At 45.6% G+C, this 12,443-nt stretch overlaps 1 protein-coding gene across 5 annotated transcripts in view; it reads right to left on the bottom strand.

The window, feature by feature from the left end:
* The window catches only part of LOC146519281 (receptor-type tyrosine-protein phosphatase gamma-like), a 303,364-nt gene extending 291,206 nt beyond the window's left edge, over positions 1-12,158 (bottom strand). For 4 of the 5 annotated variants that reach the window (XR_014874022.1, XR_014874021.1, XM_085159101.1 and 1 more), the window contains exon 1: positions 11,513-12,156. Coding sequence is in view for 3 of the 5 variants with exons in the window: in XM_085159101.1 (XP_085015227.1) it covers positions 11,513-11,627 (115 nt within the window). In the remaining 2 variants the exon portion in view is untranslated. Of the gene's footprint in view, positions 1-11,512 lie in introns of all 5 variants that reach the window. The other variant, XM_085159100.1, reaches the window with a different exon arrangement.
* Between the last annotated feature and the right edge of the window lie 285 nt (positions 12,159-12,443).

The following is a 12,443-nucleotide window of genomic DNA, read 5'->3' as shown; positions in this document are numbered from 1 at the left end:
CGGTTTGCGGTTTGTGTGTTGTTTAAAATGTGAGCAATTTCTTGCATTACAGATGGGAATGATGGCCAGCACTGCACGCTGCCAGCAGCCAGGGCTTGGTTACAGCCTCGCTCTCTGTATCTGAGCCAGCGGTGGCAGTTTGGTGGAGGTTTCATGATTCGATCCTATTTCTGTTGTTCATGAGCAAAGTGCCGTTTTCATCACAGCTTCTCCTCATGACGCTGACACTGAGATTCAAACTGAATCCTAATCACTAATAATTCACTTTCCTGCTTGTAAACTTTGTGAATGGAAATCACTCAAAATTATTTTATGTGTGCAAACACGCAGAAGTAAGAAAGGAAGCAGTGAAAAAAGAAAATGAAAACGGCTCAACCAAAAGAGGAAAAAGAAAAGAAAGGAGGAAAGCGAGGAGGCAAGGAAGTCAAAGTAAAACTTGTGAAACGGTTATGTAAAACGCGAGGATTGGTGTCACTGTTACCGCAGATATATTAGTAACATGGTGGCAGCTGCTTCCATTCCACTGTCAGCAGGGATGACTGATGGAAGTGGAGTGAAGTGCACTTTACCACTAAAAATGAGAAAGTGTTCTGGGAAATGGCAGAAACACCCATGTGCACCTTTCACTGCTGTATCAGAGAGCTGTCACCGCTCCGGAGCGAGCGGCACCTATCGAGCCTGACAAAAGAACACAGTATGTGAAAGTGGTGACGTGTAGCACAGTGGAGGAGGAACAAGGGCCAGTGGCCAAAGGAAACACCACCAGGCAGCCATCCAAAATGTCAAATCACATTGTGCTGCATCCAAAACGACAACTTTGACTATGAGGGCTGAACTCTCTGTGACTTTTCACGTGTCGTCGTCTTCTCCCGTTTTCTGGAGTCGTCAGCGGTCAGGCTTGTCCTCCACGCCAGCCGACAGCCTGTCAGCGTGAGCTGCTGTTGCCCGAGCACAGGCTTGCACTGGTGCAGCATCTCCTTGTGCATCTTGTGCTGTCTCCATGTTGTTGTCTTCACTCTCTTGTTTGTTTTTTTCCCTTTATATTATTTTGGGCCTGTGTGCAACCGCAGCCTTGCAGGGTGTCGCTGCATTTACCGAACAGGAAGTGTGAGACTGGCTAATACCTGGAGTGCTTTCATAACATCAGTGAAAACGAAGCTACATGTTTTGATTGATTAATTCATCTTGTTGTCATTTTTAGTAACACAGCTACCCACTGGCACCTGTCCCCTCCCTGTGGCTCCTCTGCATTATCAGGCCATGCCAGTTCAAACCGCCACCATCATTGCTCTGCTCAAAGACCCCTTTGCAGATCCCGCTCTCTTCCACAACTACAGGCCTATTTCCAAACGTCCATTTATCTCCTGAATCTTAATGAAAGCTGTGGCCCGTAGTCTGGGGGAGAGTAACGTTTGATCAGTTTCAGTGTGCTCTTCAACAGAATCACAGCAGCAAAACAGCATTACTGACAATTCTTCTATGCTTAGATAAAGATCAGTGCACCATTGTCACTGACAGATTACAGAACCGGCTTAGTACCTCACGCACTGTTCAGGTTCTAGTGCTTGGTCCAGAGAGTTTTACTAATGAGGTCAATGAGGTCATTGGCACCAATCAAATCGTCTGCTGAGAACTTTGAGCTTATTTTTGACTAGAGATTGACTGATCCGACATACAGCATCGGTATCCTGACCTAAATGACTGGATTGGATATCAGAGAAATAAAAAATTCAATCCGATCCATTAAATTTCACAAAGGCACCTCACAAAACTTGCGACATGGCGTAACCCAGGTCGGAGCAGTATGTGTCATGTGATAGAGCGGCTGTGAGACCTGTCGGTGATCTGGAGTTCACACTGAAAGCGTTTGGAGCCTCGCTACGTGCTGCCAAACCGGCATTTCATCGGTATGAAAAAAAAACAACGTTTGGACCAATGACTGTAGAAAACATGGATGACGCAACAGCTCCCCAAAAATGAAGCCAAAACGTCTCTATCGCCCCCTGGTGTCTGGCTGCAGTATAGGTCATAAACCCCGCCTCCTCCATGTTAGCGGATGGGACTGGGGTCGGACTAAAATAAATTTATTCTCCTTAGATAATTTTTTTCCAAAGATTCTTTCTTTTGTTTTCAATAGTTCTCATCACGCTGATTGATGTTCAAGGGGTCTCCTTTCCCATAAGTTTGATTCTAATTCCTACCGCGGTGATGTTAAATTGGGGTGAAACGTCATCATAAGAGCTTTGACTGGCAGCTGCAGTCACGGAGAAACTTGCGTATCTCTGTCCGGGAATAGCAGATAGAGCGTAGGCTCTGAGAGGAGGGCCAGCGTTTACGCTACGAAAACACGACCGAGTGTTTTAACCTGACAGCCTGAGGTGTTCTTCAGTAAACTGGACTACCCGACAGAAGGACCCGAGGCCCCGCTGCACTGTTTCGGTAAGTTAAACGTGTTTGTAAGCTAATCCGTAACTACCGTCCTTAGCTAGCTCCTGAGACCTAGCTAGCTAAGATGAGCACTCGGCTGTCAGGGTTCGTTTAGCTAATCACGCTAGCTCAGTCACTAATTACTGTTACTGTACTTTTATTACAAGTATTATACTGTAAAAGCAACAGGCTGCACCCTGCTTCAGCTCCTGTGCAGAGCTGAATATTAAATATGTGCAAACAACAGCATGTTTTCAGTCTCCACATCTGTAAAGACAGGGACAGTAACTGCGTGTGTGTATAAAACCTGCAGATAGTCAGATTAACAGTATTTTGTCTCTATCTGTCATTGATCGTGGCTCAAGAGTTGGGAGTTTGCCTTGTAATTGGAAGATTGCCGGTTCGAGCCCCGGCTCCGACAGTCTCGGTCGTTGTGTCCTTGGGCAAGACACTTCACCCGTTGCCTACTGGTGGTGGTCAGAGGGCCCGGTGGCGCCAGTGTCCGGCAGCCTCGCCTCTGTCAGTGCGCCCCAGGGTGGCTGTGGCTACAATGTAGCTGCCATCACCACTGTGTGAATGTGTGGATGACCGGATGTGTAAAGCGCTTTGGGGTCCTTAGGGACTAGTAAAGCGCTATATAAATACAGGCCATTTAGATCTGGCATGACGTGAAAAAAGGCACATACCTTTGATGTTGCGTGACGAACTCTCTATTCCTCGTCGACACGTGAACGCAAAAACTGAGTTTTAAAAAAATCTCTGTGTTCGGTGATTCGAAACGCCGTTTACGTGCGGACAAAAGGTCCAAATCCATAGAAACAGCTGCATTTTCAAAAGTACCCGTGTAGGTGTGACCGTAGCGTAAAAGAGTTAGTAGTTTATTTTCTTACTACCTGTAATTTATTGCAGATTACTTGTATTTGCTCAATTGTTTACTAAATGTTTGAGGTGTGAAATAAACCGCAATGGAGTTTGAAAACAAAATATGGGCATGTGTGGTTGGAGTGTGTGTTTGTGCGGGCGGGGTGGGGGGTTAGGTGGTGATGGGCCCGAACATTTTTCTTGTAAAACAAAGGGGGGGCAGCAAAATAAGTTTGGGAACCACTGGAGTAGGCTATCCCAGAGAAGTACAGCAAGTGTGTAAGTTCATTTATTTGCACTGCTTTCCACTCTGGAAGTCTATTTATGTTCATCTTTATATTATACATTATACAACTTGTTTGGTTTTTTTAAGTTGTTGAATATAAACATTATTTTGTGCTGATATTGCACTTCTTTTTTTCAGAACCAAAGATCTGCATAAAATTGCATTTTAAATTACTTTTTGAATTTTACTTTAAACACTTAGACTTAAAGTTCTGCTAAAAGTTTAAATAAAAAGAGCAGTATCGCTGAACCATGAAATATTTTGGTGCCGTGTATTTTTTGCATACAAGTGTAACAGAATAGCTTTAGTGTTTTGATTTTTAAATTTGAGTATGAACTTATGAAGATATTTGAAAAAAAAACTGTTTTATTGATTATAAAAGACTGTATCGGGTTCATATCAGTATCGGACATAAAAAAGTGGAATCGTGCCATCTCTATTTTTGACTAAAAATGAATTTTTAACATTTTATTAATAACATAAAACTAACATCACCCCTGCATATACAGCTGAGCTACTGAGACCTTATACCCACATCATCTCCAATCGTCTGATCAGAGTCTCCTATTTGTTCCACACACTGATTTTAAAACCAGAGGTGAACAGCGTTCTTCAGCCAATCAGGTCCCAGCGAATAAAATCTCATTTCTATACGTTACATTTTTCCCCCATTATTCATGGTTTTGTGGTCTGCTAATGTAAATGTAAAGGATTCTGCATGCAGGAATCAATGAAACACTGTGTTTGCACACATGTGTACACACATAGGGCAAGGCAATATGGCCAAAAATGTTTATCACGATATATATTTGGAAATTTGCGATAACGATATAACTGACGATATAATTGACGCGAGACAAAATATGTTACAACTCCACAACTTTATTAGTGCAAAAATCCCCCATCAATTCATTTTTACTTAAACAAGCAGCTGATTTTTATGTGTATTAACGCTATATAAAAATTTAACAGTGCAAATGCAAATTCCTTGCTGACAGTTTAACATTTTCAGTAGAAATGGGCTGAAATATCCTGAGCATAACCATGTATGATATCCACAAACGTTAAAAAGATGTGCTTTGCAACATGAAACTGCAGTGTGCCAAATAAACAGGTCAAATACATATTTTTCAGACCATTTTGTGCACCGGATTATAAGGCGCATTAAGCAAAACAAAACAGTCAAACTTAACTCAGCTCATTCTTCTTGCTTCCTCCACTTCTGTACCATTGATTCATTAATGCTGAATTCTCTGCAGCTGCTCTGTTCCCATGTTCTACTGTGTGACTGATAACCTTGAGTTTAAAATGGGCTTCATACGCATGTCTCTTGACAGGTGCCATTTTAGGGTCCTTATACACACAATACGGTAATATTATGTTGACGCTAGAGCAGGGCGGTATGACCAAAAATAAAAAAGAGGCCTCTGAGGCCGTCACAACTGCCCTGTGACAGAGGTTGTCTAAGAGAATATTGGGAGCAACAACACCATGAAGTCCAAAGAACACAGCAGACAGGTCAGGGATAAAGTTACTGAGAAATTTAAAGCAGGCTTAGGCTACACAAAGATTTCCCAAGCCTTGAACATCCCACGGAGCTCTGTTCAAGCCATCATTCAGAAATGGAAGGAGTATGGCACAACTGTAAACCTACCAAGACAAGGCCGTCCACCTAAACTCACAGCAGAACAAGGAGAGCGCTGATCAGAGATGCAGCCAAGAGGCCCATGGTGACTCTGGACGAGCTGCAGAGATCTACAGCTCAGGTGGGGAATCTGTCCACAGGACAACTATTAGTCGTGCACTGCACAAAGTTGGCCTTTATGGAAGACTGGCAAGAAGAAAGCCATTGTTAACAGAAAACCATAAGAAGTCCCGTTTGCAGTTTGCCACAAGCCATGTGGGGGACACAGCAAACATGTGGAAGAAGCTGCTCTGGTCACATGAGACCAAAATGCAAAACGCCATGTGTGGAAAACTAACACTGCACATCAGTCTGAACGCACCATCCCCACTGTCAGATATGGTGGTGGCAGCATCATGCTCTGGGGGGGCTTCTCTTCAGCAGGGACAGGGAAGCTGGTCAGAGTTGATGGGAAGATGTATGGAGCCAAATACAGGGCAATCTTGGAAGAAAACCTCTTGGAGTCTGCAAAAGACTTGAGACTGGGGCGGAGCTTCACCTTCCAGCAGGACAACGACCCTAAACATAAAGCCAGGGCAACAATGAGACGGTTTAAAACAAAACATATCCATGTGTTAGAACGGCCCAGTCAAAGTCCAGATCTAAATCCAATCGAGAATCTGTGGCAAGATCTGAAAACTGCTGTTCACAAACGCTGTCCATCTAATCTGACTGAGCTGGAGCTGTTTCAAAGAAGAATGGGCAAAGATTTCAGTCTGTAGATGTGCAAAGCTGGTAGAGACAGACCCTAAAAGACTGGCAGCTGTAACTGCAGCAAAAGCTGGTTCTACAAAGTACTGACTCAGGGGGCTGAATAATTACACACACCCCACTTTTCAGTTATTTATTTGTAAAAAATGTTTGGAATCATGTCTGATTTTCCTTCCACTTCTCACATGTGTTCACCACTTTGTGTTGGTCTTTCACCTGGAATTCCAATAAAATTGATTCATGTTTGTGGCTGTAATGTGACAAAATGTGTAAAAGTTCAAGGGGGCCGAAGACTTTTGTAAACCACTGTAAGTCAAACGTTACACATCTCATTCTTCTTGCGTCATCCACTTCCGTACCATTGATTCATTAATGCTGAATTCTCTCGCAGCTGCTCTATTGTTCTGGACCTGAAAACAGGGTTTGATCTTTGGTTTCGTTCTATAATACTAAACTTATTTATGAAGGTTTGAACTTTGAGAGTTTAAACAAGAGAGAAAAGTGTGAAAATGTTCATGTCTGTCTGAGAAAAGTGTGTAGTGACGGGTTTTACAGCCTTAAAACATTTATAATAATTGTAAAAAATAAAGTGGGCTACTTTGCGGATTTCACCTATTGCGGGTTATTTTTAGAACGTAACTCCCGTGATAAAGGCGGGACCGCTGTATTGGATGGAAATTCACTCTAACTTCTCTCAGTCTAACAAACTGGCTGTTCTTTGGCAGCTTTTTCAGTTTTCAGGTGCACAGAGCTGAAATAATGATGATGTTTCATTCTTGTGTTCGAGGGAAATCTTTGTAGTTTCCCAGGTTCTTTGCACCCTGATCTCACAGTGATGCATGATGTGCCCATGACATGATATTGGTGTGGTATCAGCATGCGGGGTATAACGTCAAACTTTGGACAGAGGTAGAGGCAACGGTACCACAGTGGCAAAGAAAGGGTAGTGGAGGAATGTGCTGCTTTCTGCCACACTAAGGGCTGGTTCTCAATTTTTGACTAATTTTTGAAAGCACAGGTGTGCGGCCATGCTGCTTTTTAATCAGCATTTCAATAACAAATGAGACTAGATTCCAAACAGGGACAAAAGCTGAGTTTTCTCTGTGTGACGACAGCTGTACTGTAGCATGTACGGTGCACGCTTAGCGCCGGTACAAGCTGAGCACGTTGTGATGTCACAGTTGGCTCATAACACTACCGGTTACCTTGGTTGATGTTTCATCCGTCATCGCTTCACAAAGCTGACTTGGATCAGGCCATTTTTCACGAGTGAACTTTGTGATGAAATTTCAAAAATGAATTTAACATCTGTTTTAACTGTCTCATATTTTCTACATCAGACGTTTTTTTTGCAAAATGTTCCAGAAAAAATTTATCGTGTGATTTATCTGAGAAAAAAAGTCACACTAACGATAAAGTCTGAAAAATATCTGCTTCAGAAACATTATAACAATAATAATAATAATAATAATAATAATGGATTGCATTTATATAGCGCTTTTCGGGACCCCTCAACGCACTTTACAATTCCACTATTCATTCACTCTCACATTCACTCACTGGTGGAGGCTACAGTTGTAGCCACAGCTGCCCTGGGGCAGACTGACAGAAGCGAGGCTGCCATATCGCGCCATCGGCCCCTCTGGCCATCACCAGTAGGCGGTAGGTGAAGTGTCTTGCCCAAGGACACAACGACCGAGACTGTCCGAGCCGGGGCTCGAACCGGCAACCTTCTGGTTACAAGACGTTGTTATGGTGATAACAGCATGGGCAAGGAGAACATATGGCAGCTAACACAAAATCCTGCCACCAGCTAACGAGACCTAGCAAAGCAGAACGAAAGCAGCAGAGATGGAGGGCTACACTGCAGGTGGAAATAGCTGCTACGGGCTGGACGGAGCTTCCCCTGAAACAGCCCCTCCAAATGACCTGACGTAGAGCTAAAACTGTACAGGAGGAAAAGAATGGAGATGCTTTTGGAGCCAGCAGGACCGCTCTGTCCTTCTACGCTCCTTACTCCCGTAGCAATGAGAAGAAAAGCCTGAACGAGTGGACTCTGCACGCTCAGCCGAGCAGACTCGCAGCAGAACAAATGATGCTGCACACTTGGCCTACCTCACCGCATTCTACAGATATCATTAGTGCCTCTGCGCTTAATATCATTATTATTGTTATCATTATCAGAACTATTTATCTGTCGTCCCCCTGTGCGCAGCGAGCGGCGTACTTTCCTGCTAAAAATCAATAGTGATTTAAAGAGGATGCTTCTTCTTCTGTCCTCATTAATCTGGCTCCCGATGCCTCTCCTGCTGCTACCTCCTCATGACAAAACCACATGTACCAACCGCCTGACACCACCCCTGCGCGCACACACACACACACACAGAGCAGTATCTTTTAATCAGTCTATTAAGGAGAGCAGGGGTGCCGTGCTGATGATAAAGTGACCCGTGAGCCGGTGTGCGTTCCCACTCCGGCCACAGCAGAGGACAGATAACAGCTCAGTGAGCACCAAGATGATGATGATGATCATGTTAGAAACCCAAGGCCACGAAGCATATCCAGCCCCATCCTAAATGTCAGCCGTCCTCCTGCATTACCGTGACTACGAGGCTCGTGACACGCAGGCCTGCCTACAGTTATGAACCCGGCCCCTGTGTGAGCACATCCACTGTGACAGATGAAGAGTTGGAGAGGAAAGAGATGGAGATGGATGGAGGAGCAGGGGTGGTGTTTGTGGGAAAGGTGTGCTAGCTTTACAGATGACAGCGACTGCTGTGTTTCTCCCTGTCAGCTCGCAGAGAATGCATCAGGCTAAAGGACCAACCAACCTCTGTGTTTGGTTAACCCGGGGCTGACGGGTGGCGCCATGACGGGGGTGTGACAGCGCACACCACAAATGGGAAAGCAAACGCGATGCCCCGTGTCAGCGAGCAGACACCCTGCAGTGACAGCCACTGCTCTCAACAACCAACAGGGAAGCACAGCGAGCAGATGTTTGTGGCTACAAACGGCCCACTGTGAGGGCGAGGGGGCGCTGACAGCACTCGGGTCAGTTTTGCAGACATAACAGCACCGCACAACGTACGCGTGCTTCTGACGGCGCCGCTACACAGCGACTGCACACTCAGACCCGCAGCACTGGACGAGTATTGTGAGAACTAGTGAATGGACACAGGACAAGTTCTTCCTCTCCAACATTCTCACGCCAGTATCACGCCATCCAGACTGAAGCAGCCAGGGATCGAACCAGCAACCTTCAAAGCTCTCGAGCCACAGCCACGCCCACTATAAGACGTGACAGGACTGTATTACAACCAGGACGTTGAATTTTTTGAATTTGTTTGCATTTTCCTATTTGAGCTCCTGGATGTGTTTGCACAGAAGCTCGCTGTGTTTCTCATGTTTCGATCGTTTGCTGCTCTGTGGGGTTTCGGCTGATTTCACAGACACTGGTGTGATCCACGTTTGCATGTTTCTCCGTACAGCTAATGGAAAAGTAAGCAGCCCAGAGGCTGTCAATGCCCACACCCAGCAGGACAGCAGCTCGTCTCTGTTTCTACTGCGTCTGTCAGCCATTCGACATCGAGCCGCCACCTCGGGCTCACATGACAGCTGCATGGGTGTGAGTCGAGAGCAGGTCAAGCAGAGACAGAGAACACACACATATTAGCGCTGTGCACACGCTCCATCCTCGGATGCACACAAAGGAGACGGTTTGTGATTGCAGGAGTTATTATGTTTGAGAAGACGAAGCATCAGCAGCTAATTTTGACTTTTGTCCGATAAATACGTTTCCTGGAAATGAGCCAGATGTCACAAACCCTGAGACTTTCTTTTTTTCAGCTTCAGTATTTCCTCTGAGCACAAACTGAATCTTTGTGTTTTCAAGGAGTCCGAGTATACGTCCTCCACCAGTCGGTCCCTCTCACTCTCCCTGCACTCTGTGATCAGACTGTGATTGACATGAGCGTCTGAGATAAACTTTAACTTTCTACATCTGAAAATCCGTCAGTCGCTCCCAAAATGTCACTAGTCCTGGTTCGGTTTGTTCAAGCAATGGCTACTGCTCAGTGCAGCAGTCCCAGAAACTCTCCCGTGAGTGTTTGTGACATCTGATAGGACACATCAGAGCTAATGTAGCTGAGCTTGAAAGGCTAATACTGTCTAACACTGACACACACACCTTACCAATCTGAGCCATAGTCTCAGTAAACCTCATCACACATGGACTCTTTTCTTTGCACTGCGTCTGAGCACTTTGCAACTATTTTGTTCTCAACTGTGTGTTTTTTTACTATTTTGGATTTCATATATTTCTCCTGCTCGTCATTTATTGCTGCTGTCTAATATGGTGAGCACCCATAATTTCCCTGTACACGTACAATGATAATAAAAGGCTATTTCTGTCTATTCTTTTTTAACTAGCAGCTCTGAAAACGTGTCATATCCACAGACGGCCACAGGACTTCTACATCAGCCTGGCTCCTCAGGGTGGGAGCCAAGTTTACTGTAAGGTAAAGGGCCCAGTGGGGTCAGTGGTTTTCTTCTCATGGCAGGTTACAGGGATGTGGGGATGTGACTCAACACAGCATAAATGCTCCACTTTGAATGTGGCCGCTGGCTTCTTCTTTGTCATGTTACCTGCACACTGTGGGCCCTTCCATGACACTACAGCATCCACGCGTGCCACAGGAAAGGCCTTTGTTGACATCCCATGATACAGGTACGTATCGGCATATACCATTATCCAACATCTTTCACACGTAGGTACACCTTCTGGTGCTGGACGCCTGCAAACAACAAAGGCTCGTTCCTTTGTTAGATATTACTGCATGTGAGTGGAGTACGTGTGAGCCTTTTGTGGCTGAGTGGGTGGTAATTACACATCTATAGCTTCTGTTGGGCTGACAGCCCGGGAAGTGTTGGATGTCTATTTGCAGCATCTTCCACAGTTGAAAGAGTGCAGAGTGGTCAAGGTCAAATTTGATTTGTGGGCTTTGTTTCTGAATGTGATCACACACTCGTCCTCTTCTACCTTTGAGAAGACAAAGAACAATCTGTGGTGCAAGTATTGCTTCCTAACAAGTGAAGGTTTAGGTCCAGAGTGGGAGGTGAGGGGGAAATTGGCTTATAGAACAGCTGGAGAGGCCTAATAAAAAGACAGAGCAGGACATTTCCCACCGTTCACTGTAAAGCAGCCGTGCAGTGTTACAATCAGGTGCTGTGGGTCTGGTGTCAGCCCAAACACAGACATCAGGTCTGCCTCCCCCACACAGATTAGAGCCTCACTGCAGTGGGGCTGTGTGAACGCGTCACAGCCCCACTGTCTCGCTCCAGGGTGAGCCGGCAGCAAACAAGCCATCACATCATCACATCCGAGCCAAACCGAGCCCACTCTGCTGGCGTGGAGTGCCTCCAGCAGACGGAGCGCGGGTGTGCGTGAAGGGACGCAAACTGGTCACGGACCAGAGACAGACAATTATTCAGTGGTCGTGTGTGGAACAGAAAGCCCGTGTTGGACGTGTGCGGATGAAACTTACCGGGATGACTGTGGGCCCCACGGAGCACGAAGGCTGCAAACGCGAGAGGTAAAATCCAGCAACAGCACGACCGCAGTAGTGTCCACATGGCAGGGATGTGCGCGTCCACATGCATACAGCACCCACGAACAACTGTTGACTCTCCGTCCTCACCGTCCACTCAGTGACCGCGCAGCAGGCAAGATGCAGGCGGACGGACCCACTCAGAGGTCCACACTATTCCCTTCTTATCATACCACTCGCGCGGACGCTGGTGTCTCCGGAAAAGCGCGCGTGTGCGTGTGCACGTGGCTCCTCAAAGCGTTCTCTGGCTCGTGTGGCTGCGGCGGTGGAGGTAGCGCTGTTTAGGCACGGGGACAGAGAACAGTCGGCGCTGGAGCAGCGGGGAGGGTCGCTTTCATCCCTCCACCCATCCACCAAGTAACAAGCGAGCCCTACTCTGCTACACGCTTCAAACGGCCAGAGAGAGAGAGAGAGAGAGCGGTCAGTCCTCTGGATCCTAGCGCCGGGGAGGAAGCGCGCACTCTGAGCACACGCACACATAAGAAGAGATGTTCCATCTCCACAGCTTAGTGTATGTTCACAATTAAAGGACTCAGGTTTGTCTCGGAAAGAGTGCAGCGACCGTGGTTATTCAAACAAAATTAACAAAGCCTTGAAATTATGGAAGGCCAGGACTGCCGTAATGAATGAATTAAATACACCATTAGATAATTATTTAAATGTGTCAATAATTAATTAAAACGGGAAATAATTAATTAAATAAATAAATATTTTTGACACATTTAATTAATTAATTATTGACACATTTAATTAATTATTTAATGGTGTATTTAATTCATTCATTTTGGCACAGTTGACTCCTTCAGGTCTCACCATGAATTTATTTTATCTGTCAACCTCACCCATTAAACCCAGGGGGCGGGGTTAA

The sequence above is a fragment of the Neolamprologus multifasciatus genome, chromosome 5 (assembly GCF_963576455.1).
Source record: "Neolamprologus multifasciatus chromosome 5, fNeoMul1.2, whole genome shotgun sequence".
Classification (NCBI taxonomy): domain Eukaryota; kingdom Metazoa; phylum Chordata; class Actinopteri; order Cichliformes; family Cichlidae; genus Neolamprologus; species Neolamprologus multifasciatus.
This window is presented reverse-complemented; position numbering and strand designations above follow the sequence as displayed.